General features: G+C 40.3%; 1 protein-coding gene across 5 annotated transcripts in view; it reads right to left on the bottom strand.

Moving 5' to 3' along the window:
* LOC137378191 (kinesin-like protein KIF3B) overlaps positions 1 to 22601 on the bottom strand; it is a 52112-nt gene that overhangs the window by 8625 nt on the left and 20886 nt on the right. For all 5 annotated transcript variants that reach the window (XM_068048360.1, XM_068048359.1, XM_068048363.1 and 2 more), the window contains 6 exons: positions 11607 to 11708; positions 9811 to 9933; positions 6796 to 6914; positions 5913 to 6029; positions 2991 to 3096; positions 2589 to 2776 (listed from right to left, as the gene is read on the bottom strand). In XM_068048360.1, coding sequence (XP_067904461.1) covers positions 2589 to 2776; positions 2991 to 3096; positions 5913 to 6029; positions 6796 to 6914; positions 9811 to 9933; positions 11607 to 11708 — 755 coding nt within the window. The remainder of the gene's footprint in view (positions 1 to 2588; positions 2777 to 2990; positions 3097 to 5912; positions 6030 to 6795; positions 6915 to 9810; positions 9934 to 11606; positions 11709 to 22601) is intronic.

Genomic DNA, 22601 nt, shown 5'->3' with positions numbered 1-22601 from the left:
CTCACCAATCTACCTGTCGCTGATGCATCTGTCCATGACAGTATTGGTAAGGGTGACCACCGCACAGTCCTTGTGGAGGCGAAGTCCCATCCTCACACTGAGGATACTGTTACGGCCACATGGTGAGGGGTGTGGGTGATTCGCACTGTTCAGCCCCCACCTGACCGCAGCAAGTGTTTTTTGTTATTAGGGTTTAACCCCTTGTGTTTTATTTGTTAAATAAACAGACGACAGGTTTTCTTGTAGGTTTAAAACAGAAGATTATTTATTGCGTAATATGCCTTATCCCAAAATTCTCACACACACACACACACACACACACGAAAAGAGGTAAGTGGTTTTCAGGTGAGGTAGGGTTTCGGAATTCATGGTAAACAGAATCACAGAAATGTCACAGCGCAGAATGAGGCCATTCGGCCCATCACGTCTGTACTGGCTCTCCGAAAGAGCAGTTCACCTAGTGCTATTCCCCCGCTTTCTCCCCATAACCCGGCACATAAGTCTAATTCGCTATTGAATGCTTCAATTGAACCTGCCTCCACCACACTCTCAGGCAGTGCATTCCAGACCTTAACCACTTGCTGTGTGAAAAAGTTTTACATGTCACTTTTGACTCCCTTACCCATTACTTTAAATCTGTGCCCTCTCGCCCTGCTGATTTCTCTCGCAAGTCAAGTACTCATTGATTGCAGGCCTGAGATGTCTGCCGATTTCTCTCTTGGTTTAAAATTCAGTTTGAAGACAAAGGATCACTTCCAATTTCACTGTTGCAGAAGTTAAAAATGTAGAATTTTACAGCAGGGTGCCTCCCTTATAGCTTGCTGGATTTTTCTCCCAGCCCTTGGCTGGACAAGTGGTTTGGTGATGCTTCTTTTCTGGGTCTTTCTCTCTCTCCTCGAGGACTGCTTTTTAAGGTAAAAAGTTGTCTCGTCATCTTCTGGTAGGAGACGCTCTGGTCTCTGCTCCCATGGTGATCACACAACGGCCCAGGATGAGAATAATCCGATTATGATGTTTCCATTTCATACCTTCTGTGTTCCAGTAGAACCCATTCAATTCAAAAATGTTTCAGGATGGGTGCAATTGACACCTCTCAGCTTTGAAGGTATTCTTGGTTCTAAACAGTGTGACAATTTTCAAATATACGTGACCCATCTTTTGCAGCACTGTCCATTTTCTTAAAAATAAAAAGCCAATTTTTATACCTCTTCAATTTTAGTCCATAATTTTTCATCCTTGCCCTTCTTGTAAGCGTGACATCGTGTTGAGTGGCACTACCACCGTGATAAATGGGTTAGATTCAGAACAGATTTAGCAGCTCAAAACTGTGCATCCATGAGGCGCTGTGGCCCATCATCAGCAGCAGAATTGAATTCAACCTGTAACCGGCCCCACAAATCTCCAACTCTACCATGATCATCAAGCCAGGGGATCAACCCTGGTTCAATGAGGAGTGCATGTCAGGAGCAGCACCGGCATAGCTAAAAATGAAGTGCCAACCTGGTGAAGCTACAACACAGGAATACATGCATATTAAACAGTGGCAACTGTATGCTATACACAGAGCTAAGTGATCTCACAACCAACAGATCAGATCAAAGCTCTGTAGTCCTGCCACATCCAGTCGTGAATGGCGGTGGATAATTAAACAACTAAAGAGAGGAGGAGGCTCCACAAACATCCCCATTCTGAATGATGGGGGAAGATCAGCATATCAGTGCAAATGACAAGGCTGATGCATTTATTACCATCTTCAGCCAGCTTTTTTTCATTTAATACGATCAACTGGAAAAGGTTGGGAGCGCAAATGGGATGTTAAAGAGCCACATGAGACTCTGGAGCCACTTAGAAGGACAAGGGCAGTAGGTGCATGGGAACACCATGACCTGTTAAGTTCCCTTCCAAGTCCCACAATATCCTGACTGGAAATATATCATTGTTGCTGGGTCAAAAGCCTCAAGCTTCCTCCCTAACAGCACTCGGAGTAGCTTCATCACATGGACTGTAGCGGTTCAAGGAGGCTCACCACGACCTTCGCAAGGACAATTAAGTACAGACAATAAATGCTGGCCTTGCCAGTGACGCCCGAATCCCATGAATGAACTGCGATAGAAACCTTTCATACAATAGTGGTGGTGCTGCAGCATCAACAATATGAGAGAAGTTGTAATTATTGTGTATAATGTCTACAAATGCAGTTTCGATTATAAATGTGGACAAGAATTTACAATGGAAAAAGTTGACAGGACATCAATGCAGATGATCAGTTTTTAAATATAAATTATTTAAACGTATAGTATGAGTTTATTATAGGAGCATAGCTATTCAATTAACAGTTTTGTTACTCAGTTTGCAAATTAAAAATTAAATTTTTCAAAAGGACAGCTATCGATGAAGCCTGTCTAATTATCTGCCAATTATGTACTTGCTGCTTATTTAACAGGTTGAAATTGAAAGCTCATGACCTTGTTCAAATTTGAATCTATATGATCTGATTCAGTTAAGAGACATGTTATAATAATGAGGAAAAATAAGCAATTATCTGTTTTAAAAAAGTATACTCTGAATGAAACTCATTCTGTAGTCACCTGGATTTTGCTTTTCTAGCGCTGCCACTTCTTAGAGGATCAAACGTAGAGGCGTCTACTTGAAGCTCATCTTCATCCTGCAGAGCAGCTTCCAGTGCAGCCTGTACCTTTGGAGCAATGGCTGGTCCCTCATAGTCCCGAGTAGTTCGGCTGGGCATGTCCAGTTCCAATAGTAAGATGTTTTCAGCCTTCACATGATTAAGAAAAAAACTGAACCAATCATCTAACCATCACACCATGAATTTAAGCTGCTGAACATGACTGTGTATGCCTAAATATCACTTCTTCACAGCAGCAATAGGTGCGATTCAGCTTGGCACACTTTAATATGCTCGCCAGTTCTAAATGTTTTAGCAGCACAATCCATAAAAGGGAGAGTTACAATTTATACAGACTACTCACCCTGTATCTGGGGTCTGATCTTGATATCAAAGCCATTTTTGCATAGCTACTAAGCGGTCTCTTGTATCCGATTGCTGATACGGGTCGCTTCATCATCTGCTGATTGCTAGAAGTCATAAATGGGAAAATATTCCAATATTCAAAGAGGTTTTTATAGACTTTACAATTTTTGTTTGATCTTTATTTATTACAACTAGTGGATTACCTGTGGCATTTCTCACAATTCAATGTTTTATAATAATAGGAGTGTCTAGTGTATAACATCAAAGCCACCAACTTAGTAACGGAATAAGTCAATTTCCATTTTTATTAAATGGCACTCAGACTTTTACTGAGGCTGTCCCTTAAACAAGTAGTCTTTATTTATATATTATTTATTTTTACTCCTTACCATTTTGAAAGCTGAAAATCTATAGAAAGATATGTAGTATGCATCAGTTGTATTTTATAGAGTATAAGGAGCAATTAAAGCTACAACAGGTGTTTATGTAATTCATCATATTTCTCTTTCAAACAAAACAACTGAAATTGAATTGCATGCTACTATGAAATATGCAATTTGTTTGGTTTAAAATGCTTTGGACCTCAAAAATTTCTGATAGAGAAGAAAATGGTAAATAAAATTGGTTTGAAAAACATTTTGAGCCATCAAATTATTCATCATCAAACCATGACAGTGAAAGGCGTCTTAGGAAGATAAAATGAGAAATGTGGCGAGAGGAATCACAATGGGAAAAGCTGAAAAAGTCTGACCAATAAAGCGTGACAACAGGAAGAAAAATTTATAGATAAGAAATGTGCTCATATAGTAGAAATTTTAAGTAATATAGATGTGTATAAATCTTTGATTTGAACAATGCTGGGTGAACCTGAGTGCCATTATGTTTCTTTAATCTGTGTCCATATCTAAACAGATGTCATTGTCCGCCTATAACCATGTCCAAAAACATTAGTCTTGGACGAAGCTTGGTAGCTCTATGTATGCTTGGCATAAGTGCAAATGTCCACTTGCTGTAGGTACATTCTCCAAGCAGTGACACAGGAAAATGAGATTAGAGGTGATGCCTCTCCAGTGTTAATTGTATGCAGGTGGTGGACATGAACTGGGGTTTCACTTGAGCACATATAAAGAGACACTTATTGAAACTGTGGTGTGGTTGACTTAGGAGGTGTATGCTTGTAATGTTAAACTCTGTAAATAAATGCAAGACTGAGTTTAGACTGGTTCCAGTACTATCCTTCACCAACTGGCTATCTGGAAGTTAACATCCAGGCTCATAATCAATATTATTTGCATGCTCTCGCCACCTTTCCCTTGGGAAACCTCCAGAAATGCATCTATACCTTACACCAAAGATCCCTGCTCCTTTTTCCTCTGCTTTGCATCTGGGGAATAAGTGTATCCCAGGTACAAACCAGATTAAAATCAGCCTAAAGAGTCCAAGGATGATATTACCTAATGCATCAAAAGATTTGGTGGATGCTCCACAAAATAAAGGCACTTATTATTCAAGTACTCATAAATATATTTTTACTAAAGACACAAGATGGTGTAACACAATGACAGGGCTGCTGTCTCAAAAGCTGCACTTGCAGCATCTGTACCAAGGCATCTCGGGTTAAGTTAGAGATTTTCCATGATCTAATTGTTTCAACATTCTGTGTCTGAAAGACTGAATTTCAGGCAAAGATACTGTGTGGGAGAGAGTACCAGACAGGAACAGCAAAGTATGAGATCTCACCATAGGTAAGCTGTATAACCTTTGTAACAGTTACAGTACATTGATGTGCAGCCGAAGGAGGTTTAAAAATGAATAGAGAAATCTAACTTATGGGACTACTCTGGCACTGAACCCAAGAGGAAGAGATGGATTTTGATCTGTAGCCTGCTGGGCTAAAATTTTCCATCTCTGGAGGATAAATGGATTGCAAAACCTTTCAAGTAACCGAAAGGAACAGACTCTGTGTTCTTGAAAATTTACACTCTGCTACTAACTTCGCCAGCCACTTTTGTCCCTGCAAACTCAGATGCAATTATAAAAGAACTGGATGTCTATTACAAAGAGCAAATTAGGTTTGGTCATGGGCAAACATTTCCAATCTGCACATTGCCACTCTCAATTAAAGGAAAATGAATAGAATATACTGTAATCCTTTGCTTTGATTTAATTATTAAACCATAGAATACTTCTGTCTTGACCAATTAAGTATGATCGCAGCTGTTCAGGGGATTGTCTACGGGATAAATTTAGTGCAGTCCAAGCCTTGTAGTTTAGAAAGAAGGAAAAACCCGAGTAAGGGTTAAGATTTTAAATGGGGTAGGTGGAGTTAAGGAGGAACCCGATTAGGGTTATAAAATATTAAATGGGATGAGGGTTAAGGATGGATCTGCTCAACAAAAGGGGAAGGCAAAGATGAACTTTGAAATTAAGTTATAAGGATATACAAAACTATATAGTACAGTATTCTACAGACAAATAACAAAATGAAAATCCGAACAGGGATAGGGTCACCAAGCGATGCACAAGTTAACAGCACAGGTAATGACAGTGAAATGGCAGAAGTACTGAATAATTTCTTGGCTTTGTTATTCACTAGGGAGACTAAAAGGGGCAACTAGCATTAGACGAGGAGATCAAAAAGAGACAGACATTTAAGATTGAAAGGAGAAAGATAATTGCTCAACTCATCATAAACTAGTCATAGATGCCTTTAAGGGGAAACTCACGGATGTCTTTCAGGGAAGCTAGACAAGTACATGAAGGAGAAAGGAATATCAGGAAATTCAGATAGGCTTAGATGAAGAAGGGTGGGAGGAGGCTCGGGGGGAGCATAAACACCAACACAGAGCAGTTGGCTCGAATGACCTGTTTCAGTGCAGTAAATTCAATGCAAAATCTAAGTTTGAATACTGTACCACACCCTTCAATTCGTGTAATAGGCTGTGTCTTCCACTGGTCCTCCTCTTCATCAAAATAAGCTCTGTTCATTATTTTATTCTTTTCTTCCAAAGGTATAAAGTTTTCAATTACAAGGTGCCTTAAAATAATAAGACATTTTTTGTTCAGACCTATATGAAAGATAAACTTCAAACCGATGTAAAATAAAAAGACTTTCCTTTCAGCACCCATGAATGTTAGCAAGAATTTATATATCCAACTGTGTTGCAAAATCACTCTCACTAGATTTCTTCATTCCAAAGTTATCACCAATGAATACGACCTGTGGTGGTTGGGGTGAGCAGGAGGCAGAGAAATCATATTTGGTCGTCAGAAATTAAAATCTTTTTGTAATTGACTCATCTTTTACCAATATCGTAAATTATTTGTCAACCTACGCCATAACCCTATTATCCTTAGGAAGTAGTTCTGTCCAGCTTCCTTCCATGCTCAATTTACTTTAAAAAAAAACATATTACCTGATATTTGATCTTTATGCTATAGTGAACAATTTTCCTGGATTAATGCCAAATTCCATCATAATTTTGAAAACTTCATTCAGATCTTCGCTAAGTGCACTCTTTTCCAAAGAAAACAAGTCCAACTTTCTTGAACTTTCCTTTTAACTTGACAAGTTAATAATGCAATGAATGCAAAAGCAATCCAAATAGATATAGTCTTGCTTCAGTGCTCCACAGCAGTCATTCAGTTTCTAGAGATCAATGAAATTTGCTAACTAGCAAATAGCATGCAACAAGAAAACAAACCTATGAGAAGCAACTGATGACTTATTGAAATAATTTAAGCCCAATTTTTCAGCTTTTATTTGAAGTACTTTCTTTTCTTCTCCAATACTGGGTACGTACTTAAGTTTGAGTTCCCTGGTTAGTTCATTCTGTGTTTGTTCCAACTCTTGTCGTTCTTTGATGTGTTCCTCTTGCAGATCATGAATCTCAGCCTTTACTGCCTGCAGTTTAGCAAATAACTAACAAAACAAATTGTTTAAATTACTGAATACCAATTAAAAAAAATTAAGTAGTAAGTAGTCACTGGAATAACACAGAATCATTGGTTTTTAAAAAAAAAGCTAACTTAAAAATAAATTCTGACCATAAAACACAATTCTACCTAGTGACATTTTATCATGAGAGCAGTAATTGGCAGATGAAATTTCCTTCTTTGTGACTAAACTATCTAATCTATCATAACATATTCAGCCACACATGAAATAATTTAGAACCAATTATAGTGCAATTACAGGAGTTTCTATATCTAACATGAAGCATAACAGCAATATGCTTCATAATCCCAGAGAACATTTAGCAATGAAAACTTACTTATTGCCATAGCGTATTCAGAGTTGGTTTATGACAAAATTACAAATGCTACAACTGTTTTATACAAAGATTAATTTGATTAATATGGAAGCAATGAATTATTTGAAAAATATGACAGAAGCATTATCGTATGAAATGACTCACACGACAACCAACAGTAATAGTAACAAAATAAACGTGCCCTTACACCATAATAGTTTATTAGGTACAAACCTATACAATGCTATGTATATCTAAGCTTTCATTTGTGTGTCAATTAGAGATCTGCACTACAAACAGACCAGAGATGATTTTGCTTTTATATTTTATACAAAACGGATTTCCAATTTTACATGTGGACAGTTAGCAAATAGGAAGGTGATCGTCTTCTGAGAGGCTTACACCAATTATGTAGATGGACTGAGATATAGCAGATGGATTTTAATGTTAATATAAGTTATATGGGAAGAAATAACAGTAAACGTATGTCACAGTAAATAATTCTATTTCAAATCCACAGGCAGATGAAGAGAAGGAAAATCATCTGGAAGTGATCAGTAATCATACCCTGAAAATACTTGGTCAGTGTGAAACAGTTGTCAATAAACTGGTTACTGAGTTGCATTGTAATATAAACTATATTAACATTGCACAGATTAATAGGATACTAATTCTGAAATAGATGCAGTTTTTTGCAATCGTACTTCAAAACATTATTTATGCATTTGAAAGGATTCAGGCAAACTGTGATCATGTTGTGAAGCAACAACTAGGGCAAACAGCAAGCTGGGGTGTATTTGCAGGACAAAACACCATAAAACATAGTATTTTCTTTCCCTCAATTTATGTATTGTGATGCATAAGTCATCACATTTGTGTGGGACAGGCTGGATGAACCTGTAGGTTTTCTCCTGTGCATTTTTTTGTGCGTTTGCATGTTACTTTCATCAGAGGATGCTGGTGAGACATGATACAAGTCTTCAAAATAATGAAGGCTATAACTAAGCTTGAATTAAGCCAGCTGTTCAATTTGAAACATAAGCATAGGAATAGGGAACATAAACATAAAATTCACAGCGACAAGCAGGATTGGAGAGTAAGAAAAAGCATATTCTCTTCCCACAAGACAATGGATGGGCAGAACAAACTCCCAGAGAAGGCATTCGATTTAGAGTCAACTGAAACCTAAAAGAGGGAGCTTAATTATCATAAGGAGGAGGAGGATTGAGGGTCATAAAGACATTGACAGCTCTATTTGGGGTTTTTTCACCAAAGGTAAAGGAAGGAACCTGATGCTCTGTAAAGTAGGTGAATAATAGATGATGGGGTAGGAATACAGAGGATGCCATGTTTTAAGACTATTTTGTTAAACAAGTTGTCATGCAGGCCCACCTGCCAAGAATGAGGCACATTAATTTTGCCACATGAACATGGATTTTTTTTTTTTAACAGTTACTGGAGTAAAGAAAGAACTTGCTTTTTAACAAAAAACACCAGATCCTTGACTGGAAAGACATTTGCAGAGGAACAGACAGTACTTGGAAAGGACAAGGGGGCCACTTCCTGCTCCAATTTAATCCACAATGGTCTTTTGATTACCAGATGTTGAATGTGCAGAAGCTAGCATTCCAGATTGACTGCTATGATGCTCCAATACACAGAAAAGACCTGGTCAAACCAGTCAGTCAGTCACGTGACCACTTGCTGGCCAACAAGGGGAGTTTTAAATTGCAGAAAGCGTTTGAAAAGAAAAGCTGTTTGCTCCTGGACTGCAAAAGACCTCTCGTGGCTGGCTTGCCGCCACCTCTCTCCTGTCTGCTCTCATCTCTCTCACCAGCTTTGGAAACCATTAAAGACATAAGAACCCAAAGAGAAAAGTCTCCTACAGTGAACAAGGTTTAAGAAGAATACTGGGCCCCAAAGAAAAGTAAGATCTACCTACAAGCAAGGACTACAAGTGAGCTCGAAGCACAGTAACAAAAAACCCCTCTTCAGAGATTGCTTCAAACCTCTCTACTTTATTTCTTCTTCTGCTCTTTTTTGTCTCTATTTGCATGTGCATATTGCGTACGCATGCGAGAGGGGCGCAACGTGTATCCGTAGGCAAGAGTTTTAATAAATTTCATTTTTCTTCTTTAAACCTAAGAAAGCCTGTTTGCGCTCATTTCTTTGCCTGGTGAAGGGGGAGCTCAAAACATGGTGTGTTAAAAAATAAAAATCTTGTTACAATAAGACCAGGTGAAGGCTAAAAAGGACCCCGAGACACCTTTCTCACCTGGTCATAACACAAGTATTTTTTCTTTCAACACCTCAAATTTCTACTCAAGTATTATGATCTTATAGCTGCCATGTCAATGATCTGCCTGCAGATATTCTCAACCAATACGGTTCTGAGCAGACTGCTAGAAGATGCAGCAGAGTAATGTGGAGTCATTCTTTCCAGCCACAGACACACCCACCCGCCATGGGAAGGAATGGTTAAAATGGTAAAAAAAAGTTACTTTGCCATGATTTTATTGTATTTCTTGGAAGTTAATAACCATAGAACTTTGTCACCCAAGTTACCTTTTTCAGCTTCTTAGTTTTCACATCGACTTCTTGCTGGAGAGAACTGTAGGTTTCCTTTAGCTCCAGTGTCTCCTCATCCTGAGTCTCCATTTGCTGCTGCATCTCACGTTCCCGACGTTTCTTAACACAAAATAGTCAGCACAGAAGACATAGGAGGAAATCATTTCAGAACTTTTCTGAATATTTTCATTCTTTTCAAATTGTACATGAACTTTTCAAAAACAATAACTCGCGCTTATACAGCACGTTTAATGCAGTGAAACTTTCCAAGGTGCTTCAAAGGAGCATTATTGAACAAAATTTGACAAAGAACATATCAGGAGATATTAGGAGAGGTAACCAAAATCTTGGTCAGTTAGACAATACTTCTAGATAGTACTTCATTTCAGTGATGGTATGGTCAATAAAATGTTATTCAAAACATGAACTTTTGGCCCAAACACCCCATTACTATTTTCCTCACAAATATCTTGTTTTTATTTATTAACATCTTCACCTTCCTATTGTATGAGTCAGCATTTATGGCAGCTAACTGAAGCGGAGTGTTGGTGGCAAAGGGAGAAGACACGAAACACCAACCTGATTGGGAAGGGAAAGGGGAGTGGTTGACACTTGGGAGTGACGAATCAGGAAAGGAAGCGCCAAGAAGTTTCAGACCAATTGCTGTGGCATCACATAACCAAACATTTTGCTCAGTTAGTGGGTGATCTACAGACTTAAAGATTGAACTGTTTTCCTTGCCAGTCTAAATTGTGGATAATGACTATTCTTGTCACCAGGTTAGGTCTGTGCTTGCGCTTCTTGTAGTGTTTTACCAAGTGCGACTTTGGTGATATTGAACATGTCAAACAGGAAATCAAAACATGACAGCAATACACTTTCCTGAGTAAAAACTCAGACCTCAACAGGAATAGGCTCTACAGCAGTCAGAGCAGAAACCATTTTGTACAGGATTATAAATTTGGCTGACAATTAGTGATAATTCGACAACATGCATAATTTAAAATAGAAAACTGGTAACATTGTTCCATATTTAAAACATTTTAATTTCACATTGGTAATGTGCTACTGATCAATCTGTTCACAAGTCAAATTAAACAGATTAAAAAAGATGATTGTCATCAATTTTGCATAACTAAGTTTATTTTGAAAGACTGAAAGCTTGGATAAAACACTAAAAGGAACTGTGACATCTCTATCAGAACCCTACGCTGTTCATTTGAGAGATCCATAATATTCTTGCATTCTCGTAGAAGTTTGCTTTCCATAGCCTAGCGAATGATATGACTAGCACCAATTCTACCATCAGCACAGAATGCAATCATGGGCTATTTCACTATTAATTGAGCAAGAAATGATTAATAATTTCCTACAATTCGGGAAGAAACCAAAGCACTGCATGTCAAATAAAAAATAGTATTTACAGGAACAAAACCACCTTCTCTTGGTGGGAAGCATCTAAAGCAAATAATCTTACACCCTTTAGAGCAGCGTCACCTCTATCTGCAAGCTCAAGCAGTTTTGAATCTTTGCGGAAATAAATATAGAAAATGCTGGAAATGCTCTGCAGGTCAGGCAGCATCTGTGGAGAGGGGAACAGACTTTACGTTTCAGCTCGATGACCTTTCATCAGAACAGATGAAAGGTGATCGACCTGAAACAATAAGTCTGTTCCTCTCTCCACAGATGCTGCTTGATCTGCTGGGTGCTTCAGCATCTTCTGTTTTTATTTCAGATTTCTAGCATCTGCAGTATCTTGCTTTTGAGTCTTTGCTGTCTGCCCTCAGCGTTACCTGCTCTGCAATTTCTTGACGTCTCTGTTCCAGAACCTTCTGCTGTTCATTCGTATGATCCACAATATTCTTGCCTCCTACTAGAAGTTTGCTTTCCATAGCCTAGTGAATGAAACATTAATTACCATCAAGCCTTGTGTAAATATAATGCACAGATATTATCTATTTATTTTGAAACTGAAGTGGAAAACTTTCCATATATGTCAAAACAGACAAGAAAATTGGGTATCATCCGTTTTAATGCAACTGCTGCCAGAGTAAGAATCAACATTGTCCAATTTATGTAACTATGGTGCTGATCTCCATTCTTCATCCTGGTTTCTGGTTCTGTAACAAGCAGGGACTATGGATGAAGGATAAAGGGGAGCTCTTAAGTTCATCACCACAATTCCATTGGTACAAGCAAAATATCTTGAACTGATGGGATAGTGCAGGGGTCGGCAACCTTTTTTTTTAATAATCTGAAAAGCCTTTAAAAAAAAATTTCCCTACAATAAAAACTATTGGGAGCTGCAAGGCAAAAGTTCGGCATTTCTAAAAACCAAATGTGTGACAAATTGCCAAGTGACTCTGGTAGAATGCATAATTTACATATATAATGGTTGGCATCCTTCCATCAACGAGAACAAAGAACAGTATAGCACAAGAACAGGCCATTCGGCCCTCCAAGCCTGCGCCGATCTTGATGCCTGCCTAAACTAAAACCTTCTGCACTTCCAGGGTCCGTTTCCCTCTATTCCCTTCCTATTCATGTATTTATCAAGATGTCTCTTAAACGTCGCTATAGTATCTGCTTCCACCACCTCCCCTGGCAGCAAGTTCCAGGCACTCACCACCCTCGGTGTAAAAAAACTTGCCTCGCACATCCCCTCTAAACTTTGCCCCTCGCACCTTAAACCTATGTCCCCTAGTAACTGACTCTTCCACCCTGGGAAAAAGCTTCTGACTATCCACTCTGTCCATGCCGCTCATAACTTTGTAAACCTCTATCATGTCGCCCCTCCACCTCCGTCGTTCCAGTGAAAACAATCCGAGTTTTTCCAACCTCTCCTCATAGCCAATGCCCTCCAGACCAGGCAACATCCTGGTAAACCTCCTCTGTACCCTCTCCAAAGCCTCCACGTCCTTCTGGTGGTGTGGCGACCAGAACTGCACGCAATATTCAAAGCGGGGTGCCCAAAGCTCTGCTTCAAGGATGCTTGCAAGCGTGACATGAAGGCCCTAAATGTTGACTGTCATACTTGGGAGTCACCAGCTGGCAAAAGAGGGAAATGGCGCCACGTCCTGTGGACTGGTGTGCACTATCACAATGACCAGTTGCTACAGCAGCTTGGCAACAGGCGCCAACGTCAAAACAACAAGTCAGAGTGTCACTTGGCAGCTTTACATGCAGCACTTGTGGCAGAACCTGCCTTTCAAGGATTGGCCTTCACAGCCATCAACAAAGGTGCACCAAGAGAAGACAACCCCCCCTAAATGGATTGTTTGCTGCGTGTCCATCTGAATGGAGGGATGTGACTAGTGGTGTTCCGCAGGGATCAGCGCTGGGACCGTTGCTGTTTGTAGGATATATAAATGATTTGGAGGAATATGCAGCTGGTTTGATTAGTAAGTTTGCGGACGACACAAAGGTTGGTGGAGTTGCGGACAGTGATAAGGATTGTCAGAGGATACAGCAGGATATAGATCGGTTGGAGACTTGGGCGGAGAAATGGCAGATGGAGTTTAATCCGGACAAATGTGAGGTAATGCATTTTGGAAGGTCTAATGCAGGTGGGAGGTATACAGTAAATGGCAGAACCCTTAGGAGTATTGACAGGCAGAGAGATCTGAGCGTACAGGTCCACAGGTCACTGAAATTGGCAACGCAGGTGGATAAGGTAGTCAAGAAGGCATACGGCATGCTTGCCTTCATCGGTCGGGGCATAGAGTATAAAAATTGGCAAGTCATGTTGCAGCTGTACAGAACCTTAGTTAGGCCACAGCTGGTCATCTGGCCCCTGCTACCTCACCATACAGAAGGCTTGGGTATGCAACCATCTTCCATCCTGTGGACGTGTCTGATCCACCAAAGCCGCCTCTGTTTGATTAGTGCCAACACACTGGGGAGCTTTACCTTTGTGGACTGCCACATTTGTGATTCTGTCCTGCCATGATATTCACAGACAGCGAAGATGGAAATTATTGAGCTTCTTTTCCTGTTAACTGTAAGTCACCATACAGCAAGGTGCTGAGAACACAGGCCTTAAAAACCATGAGCATAGACCTAAGGCTCAGCTTGGTGTTATTCCATGGGCATTTCGCAAGTCAACCAAAGGTGGTAGATGCTTTCCCTATGCGTGCATCAAGCTCTGCATCAAGGCACAGATGTCACCGTGGACCCAAGGTAGCATAATTTGCCAACTGCTTCCATTGGGGTATGATATAGTGTGATCAACGACAGAGATGCAACATCTTGTCCCATGACTAGTTTTCTTGACGCTTATAGTCAAGGAGAACAAGTTACAGGCATGGAAGAGACAGTCCATGAGTTTTTGTAGCTGAGTTTCCATGTAAGCAACTAATGCAGCATCATCAACGTAGAGGAGTTCTGTGATCAGGACATGTGTTTCTGTCTTTGCTTTCAGCCTCGATAGATTGTAGAGCTTGCTGCCAGATCTAATGTGCAAGTAGACTCCTTCCATATCTGCAGGGAAGGCGAAGGTCAGGAGCATGGAGAAGATGCTGCCCAACAGAGTGAGGACTAGGACACAACCCTGTTGCACTCCATTCTTGACTCCGAAACTGTTGGAAGTGGAGCCAAGAAACTGTACAGTGCAGTGCATGTTGTCATGAAAGGCACGGAGGAGCCTGAGGAGCTTCGGTGGCCAGCCAATTTTTTCCAAAATCTTGTACAGCCCTGCTCTGCTGATGGTGTCGAATGCCTTATTGAGATCTACAAAAGATGTAGTCAGCTCCCGAGGGAGCTCCTCACTGTTCGTGGCTATCTGTTGCTCTTTATCCCCACTAAATCCTCTCTTCTGCTGTTTAAATTCCCCTGATTCTAACAGTGGATGCATTTTTAGCTCAAAATTCAAGTTAACAGTTAGTTTAAACAGCTTCTGTCTGATGGTGCAAACCCCATCCCCCGACCTTACCTTCTGAGCTCCGGTAAAGATCTGGATTGCATATATAATAAAATGCATGTATTGAATTTATGTATCAATAGAAAAAAATCAAAATTATAATACAACTAACTCTGAATTATTGCATTTTTTGACTTTGAGGCCTTTTTGATTATTTCTTTGCATCGCCAGTGTATACATATTCAGGTTTTAAACATCAATTTGCATAAATTATGTATAAGCATGTTTGGAAAAAATTAAAAAATCGTGAAACATAAATTTAATGGAAAAACGCTTCCGCTTTCTACAAAATAAATGTTTATCATAGGGCTTGCGATAAAGCAAATTTTTTAAAATCATAACTGTCAATAAAGTCATCTTTAAAACAAACTTTAACTTAAAATGTGTAGAATTAAGACAATTTTTCAACTATTGACGGTTAAAAAAAACTTCTAATAGCAGAGAATGCATGATCATCTCAGCTATATTTAAAACAGTCACAACCATATAACTTGTTCCTCCAACTAAAGATATTATCTATAACCATGGTGTTGCTGTACCACTTGCACAGGTTTATTTAGAGCACGATTTTTTTGTTAAAATAATAATTTGAAACCGAAAAGTACAGCATAATGACTAGCATTTTATCTCCACAATAAAAACACGGCTTTTACTTTTCTTGACTTTTTCAGGCTTTTTTCAGGACAATACGATGCACTTGGAAAAGGCTGGAAATGGTATGTTAAAAAGCCGCATGCAGCTCCAGAGCTGCAGGCTGCAAATCCCTGGGATAGGGAATGACTAATTTTTAAATACAGCTGAAATGCTTTCTCAAAGTTCATACTGGACTTATATACAAGAAATGGAACTGCTGTTTGATTGTATCATATAGAAGCTAAGTGGATTAATAGCTAACACATGATCCACATGATTTCCTGGACTAATTTTAATCGCTATGACTGTGGGAGATGAATTTTCATTTTTTGCCTCTCCCAAGTGACTGCATGACTGCCAGGGGTGGCGGAGGGAGGCAGGAGGTGGAGTGCGGTGTGGCAGAGCAGAGAGGAAGTTTGGGGATAGGAAGTGTCTAGTCATGATGCTCCAGCCTTTTCCTTCCCATCATTTTCATGTGTTTCAATTATTGAGTAATCGACATAAATAAAATGCATTTGATTTCATGCAAATAAAAATAGCAATTTATCTGAAATTTGAATAGAATCTGGCAAAGCAATATTTGAATTTGCATGGTCAACATTACAAAGCTTTAACATATAAAAAAAAAAATTTAAAACTTTTTTTTATTCTTTCATGGGATGTGGGCGTTGCTGGCAAGGCCAGCATTTGTTGCCTCCCTAATGGCCTTTGAACTGAATGACTTGCGAGGCCATTTCTGAGGGCAGTAAGAGTCAATCACATTGCTGTGGGTCTGGAGTCGCATGTAAGCCAGACCAGGTAAGGACGACAAATTTCCTTCCCTAAAGACAGTAGTGAACCAGATGGGTTTATATGACAAATCGATGATAGTTTCACGGCACCATTACTGAGACTAGCTTTCAATTCCAGATTTTTTAAATTAATTATTTGAATTTAAATTCCACCAGCTGCATGATAGGATTTGAATCAGTGTTCCCAGGACATTAGCTTGGGCCTCTGGATTTAGTCGAGTGACATTACCACTATGCCACCATCTCCTCTAAATAGTTGGGTTGTTACCGGTCAAAGAAATCATGAGGTTAGTTCTGAAATATAATAAAGACCATAACAGCATTGTACACTTCATGTCTTCAGGTAGGTAACGTCAAATCCTCCAGTAAAATCTTAAGAAAGAACACCAATTGTATCATCCGTCAGAGATTTTTATAATTCTCATCAGTAAATTACAATACGCTGATTGTTTTTGTGAAGGAAATACATGGCCTCAGCAGTTGGCGCCACTTTGTAATTCTTAAGGACTGTATTTTCCTTGGCCTGGTTTTCACTATAACTAGTGAAGTAGAAAGTCAGGAGCCATCTCTTCATACTTATACTTTTTGCTTTTAAAAAAGATAGACCCATTTTTAGGTTTGTCTATTTTCTAATCCTTCAACAGGTCCTAAAACAACAGGCAATAGGCCCTTTAACGACATTCACAACTGCCATCATTAGGAAAATCTATTGGTAATGACCTCTGTTGATTCTGTTTCTAGTCTGTGCATTTATTCTCCTTTCATAATAAATACAGATTTAATTTTCCTTTTGTAATTTAATACTTGAGACTGCATATTAGCTCAATCTTTTCTTGTGCAGACTTTTAAAATGTTTAATATTTACATAAATGTTTTTCATATACTCGAGTTCCAGCAAGTTGGGCCCCTCATTGCTTTCTTTCTACTGTTGCAGCATTAACTGGAATCCAAGGCCAGGTGGTTGCTTCACTTTTATTTGTTCATCACTCTCTAGTAGTGACCCATCTACACTGATTTTAAGCTGGTTTCTGCATTTAATCTACTTTTATAATAAATTCAATGTGACACTGTGTTTTTTCTGAAGATAGGTCTGGGTGGAGGATGCAGGCTGGGGATATCTGTCGTTCTTAATTTTTGCTATATGCCAGACAGTAATCAGGTAAGAGCAGCACCTGCTGACAGCAGTGCAGAGAAGAGATATCAGGGGAGAATGGAGTGAACAACTGGTCAAAGCCAGTAGAAAGACCAAGGAGAGAGGGAAATACCATTACAATTTAGATCAGATATCAGGGGGAAAAATCTCCGCTGGTTGGAGTCATACCGAACGCAAAGGAAGATGGTTGTGGTTGTTGGAGGTTAATCATCTAAGCTCCAGGACATCACTGCAGAAGTTCCTCAGGGTAGTGTCCTAGGTCCAACCATCTTTTGCTTCATCAAAAACCTTCCTTCAATCTAAGGTCAGAAGTGGGGATGTTCGCTGATGATTGCACAATGTTCAGCACCATTCGTGACTCCTCAGATACTGAAGCAGTCTGTGTAGAAATGCAGCAAGACCTGGACAATATCCAGGTTTGGGCTGATAAGTGGCAAGTAACATTCGCGCCACACAAGTGCCAGGCAATGACCATCTCCAACAAGAGAGAATCTAACCATCTCCCATTGACATTCAATGGCATTACCATCGCTGAATCCCCCACTATCAACATCCTAGGGGCTACCATTGACCAGAAACTGAACTGGAGTAGCCATATAAATACCATGGCTACAATAGCAGGTCAGAGGCTAGGAATTCTGCGGCGAGTAACTCATCCCCTGACTCCCCAAAGCCTGTCCACCATCTACAAGGCAGTCAGGAGTGTGATGGAATACTCTCCACTTGTCTGGATGGGTGCAGCTCCAACAACACTCAAGAAGCTTGACACCATCCAGGACAAGGCAGCCCGCTTGACTGACACCCCATCCTCAAACATTCACTCCCTCCACCACCGACGCACAGTGGCAGCAGTGTGTACAATCTACAAGATGCACTGCAGCAATGCACCAAGGCTCCTTAGACAGCACCTTCCAAACCCGCGACCTCTATCAACTAGAAGGACAAGGGCAGCAAATGCATGGGAACACCACCACCTGTAAGTTCCCCTCCAAGTCACACACCATCCTGACTTTGGAACTATATCACCGTTCCTTCACTGTCGCTGGGTCAAAATTCTGGAACTCCCTTCCTAACAGCACTGTGGGTGTACCTACCCCACATGGACTGCAGCAGTTCAAGAAGGCAGCTCACCAACACCTTCTCAAGGGCAATTAGGTTGGGCAATAAATGCTGGCCTGGCCAGCGATGCCCACATCCCATGAATGAATTTTAAAAAATCATTTGTGAATTTGACCAGTACAGTCTTGGTACTGCAGGAGGGGCAAAAGCTATAAGGCAGGGACATGAATAAGGAATAGAAAGATAGACACACAGTTGCAAGATTTGAAATGGCATACAAGTAAAAAAAACTGCCAATCTCACTCAGTCATAGGGACAAGATACACTAGGTAAGTCACAAAGGTGCTTCAGTGGCACTTCAGTTTCGGGCTGAGGTAAATTACAAGGTACAACACAGGGAAATGTATAAAAGGAAAAAATGATGGAAATACTAAAAAAAATTAGAATTGCTGGAAAAACGGGTTAATGTTTCTGGTGCAGACTCACGGTCAGAAATGAGGCGGAAACCACACCTGCCAAAATGAGATATATTAATTTCATCATATGGAACATTATTTTTGAACTGTTACTGGACTTGAAATAACTTGTTTAAAAGACAACAGTGGCTGAAAACATGGCTGCACATTTGCATTCTAAAAGACAGCTGCACAAAGAAAACAATGGGAGTACTCCCTGATTCAATTAACCAAACAGGTTTTGTCAATGTGATGATCAAGAAACATTGAGAGTCGTTGAGCCAGCATTCCACCGCCCCCCACCTCACTGAGTGTGTCTGGTAAGCTTGGTGGAATCCACAAATCTCGCAGGCGGGGCTGCTCCACAGAAGGAGCTAGACACATGACCAACCTGGGGTTTTTTTGAATTGTGCCTGACACGGAAGAGACTGGCAAGGAGACTGCAACTGAACTTCAAGAAGAGAGCATCTCTCTCTCTCTCTCACACGCAAGGTTCCAGGGACCCACAGAAGTAATTTAAGCCTCATGACAGAAGACCAGCGAAACAAGTTTGAAAGTGTGCACTGGGCCCCAATGAGAACTGCAAGACCTAACTTCAATCAATGACTTTACATCCAATCCAAAACCAGTAACTAAATTCCATCTACTACTTTAAACCTGCACCCCTCCACTTTAATTCTTTCACCTCCTCTGTCTCTATTTGCATATCACGTCTGCATGCTAGCGTGGTCGCGCCATGTATTTTTTAGTAGTTTTAACTGGATTAGTGTTTTAAGGTTAATTCACATACACCTTTCTTGTTCAAATCTGAGAAAACCTGTCTGGTTGATTTCTTTACCACTAAAATTAGAGAGCAGTGAGCAAGGACTCACTGAGGGGAAGCTAAAAACAGGGTGTTTTAAAAATTAAACCCTGTTATGGCCAAACCAGAAAAAGGCTGAGGGGAGCCCTAGACCCCTGCCTCACCTGGTCGTAACAAACATTGTACATGCAGGAAGTCAAGGTAGCCCCCTTTGTATGATTCATTCATAGAGTTCTTGGAAATCTATACTGCATTTAGTTCATGCACAGCAGGTATAAAAATACAAAAACGGAAAACATTCTATTCTTGTACATTGTAGGTACAGTGTCCCATATGTTTCCTATCGGTGCCTTCAAAGATCATGGATGAAATCATCTAAAACGTGCCTAACATAGAGATTTAGCTTGAAAGCTGACCAAACAAAATGGAGAACAGCTACTGAACTGAATGTTGGGATAAGGCTATAAGTTAATAGAAACAAAGCTATCACAAAGCTTTATTGTCATGGACTTTCCCAGATAATGTGATCACAAAAATCTTTGAAATTAAAGGCCATAAAGCAACTGAAGTAAAAGTTCCTAAGTAATGACCTCAGAAAAGACCGTGTTGATAACTTCCTTACTAGTATGAGAAATTATTATCCCCAACATCTTTCTTTTCTTTTGGGCCTCCTTATCTCGAGAGACAATGGATACGCGCCTGGAGGTGGTCAGTGGTTTGTGAAGCAGCGCCTGGAGTGGCTATAAAGGCCAATTCTGGAGTGACAGGCTCTTCCACAGGTGCTGCAGAGAAATTTGTTTGTTGGGGCTGTTGCACAGTTGGCTCTCCCCTTGCGCCTCTGTCTTTTTTCCTGCCAACTACTAAGTCTCTTCGACTCGCCACAATTTAGCCCTGTCTTTATGGCTGCCCGCCAGCCAGTATCCCCAACATACCACTTCACTATCAGCTTGATCAAATTAACTGCATTTTAAATTCATTGTGGAACCTCCCTTAAAAAGAGTGCTAACACTCTGCAGCAACCTCATGCCATTTTCAGCAAATGACTAAACCCACTGATTCTGCTATTTTTGGCACAGTCAAAAAAGTCAACATCTGTTATCTGGACAATATACTTCAGGAGCAGTCACCTGAGAACAGCTGCAGATATTGAAGACAAAAAAAGGCTTGTATGTATGGCTATGAATTTTTCATGCCTTTAAAAAGAGGATATTTTAATCCAATTAAGCAGCATATCTCAAGAAAATTATGGCAGAGCAAGTATGCATCATATTTGAACCCAATCCTATCTCATCCAATGTACATGTGCTTTTTCCAACAGGGATCATTGGCTATTGATTAAGAACTGGAACACTGCTGATCTTCCCTCCCTATGGGGCAAAGAATTTAGTGCTCCTAGTATTCGAGGATCCATGAACATCCACATCCTCAATGAGGGTGGAGACTAGCACGTGAGTGCAAAATACAAGGTAGAAGTGTTTGTAACCATCTTCAGCCAGAAATGCCTAGTGGATGATCCATCTGGGCCTCTTCCCGAGACCCCAACCATCACATAAGCCAGTTTTCAGCCAATTCAGTTCACTCATTACAATATCAAGAAGCAGCTGAACACACCGGATAGAGCAAGGAATGTGGCCCCCCAAAAAACCCCGGCTGTGGTGTTGAAGACTTGCGCTCTGGAACTAGTTGTGTCTCTAGCCAAGGTGGTTCAGTACAGCTACAACACTAGGCAACTATCTGACAAAATTACCAAGATATGTCTTGCCCCCAAAGAACAGGACAAATCCAATTGGGCCAATTATCACCCACTCCATCAGTACATTCTCAGTCATCAGCAAAGTGATGGAAGGGGTAGTCGACAGCGATATCAAACAGCACTTACTCACCAATATACTGCTCACCGATGCTCAGTTTGGGTTCCGCTGGGGCTATTCAGCTCCAAACCTCATTACAGCCTTGGTCCTAATGTGGACAAAAGAGCCTAGTTCCAGTGGTGAGGCAAGAGTGACTGAATTTGACATCAAGGTGGCATCTGATAGAGTTTAGGGTCACGGAGGCCTAGTATAATTCAAGTCAATCGATTCAAGGAATCGGGAGAAAACTCTTCACTGGGTGGAGATACACTTGGCACAAAGGAAGATGGCTGTGATTGCCATTAATCTCAACACAGCATATCACTGCAATAGTTCCTCAGGCCAGTGACCCAGGCCCAAACATCTTCAGCTGCTTCATCAATGATCTTCCCTCCATCATAAGGTCAGAAGTTGGGATGTTCACTGATGATTGCAGTGTTCAGTTCCATTCGCAAATCCGCAGGTAAAGCAGTCCAAGCCCACATGCAGAAAGGACAACAGAGGAGGTCGACCAGGATGTTCCCAGGTATTAGGGACTTCAGATATGAGGTTGGAAAAGTTAGGACTGTTCTCCTTGAAACAAAGGTGGTGAAGAGGCAACATCATCGAGGTTTTCAAGATGATGAGATAGGGAAATACTATTCCATTGGCCGAATGGGTCAAGAACCAGAGATCACAGATATTAAACCATTGGCAGAAGATTCTGAGGGGCGATTAGGAGATTTTTTTCATTGAGTATTGTCTGGATCTGGAATGTTTTACCTGAAAAGGTGGTGGAAGTGAATTCCACAAAATTTTTAAAAAGGGCATTGTACAAGTACTTGACAATGAAGAACTTAGAAGGTTATGGACAAGAAGCAGGGGCTTGAGACTAAGCACAACTGGCTGAAGTGCTTCCTTCTGTGTTGTAAGTTTCTATGATTCCTTGATGTGGTTTTAGGCTTTTCTCATCTTACATCTGAACTGATTTTAACTGAGCTGTGTTGCTGCTGAGTATACTTGAAAGCCACTGTCCTTAGTTACAGTGATAAAGTTATTATTTTTGCACTGATAGTGATGCAGATAATTTGGTAATATTTCACACCATCACTGGCATCCAGTGAAAACGTAGAAATTGTTTAAACATG

This window comes from Heterodontus francisci, chromosome 16 (genome assembly GCF_036365525.1).
Source record: "Heterodontus francisci isolate sHetFra1 chromosome 16, sHetFra1.hap1, whole genome shotgun sequence".
NCBI lineage: Eukaryota > Metazoa > Chordata > Chondrichthyes > Heterodontiformes > Heterodontidae > Heterodontus > Heterodontus francisci.
Note: the sequence above shows the minus strand (reverse complement) of the source record. Positions and strands in the feature narration are given on the sequence as shown.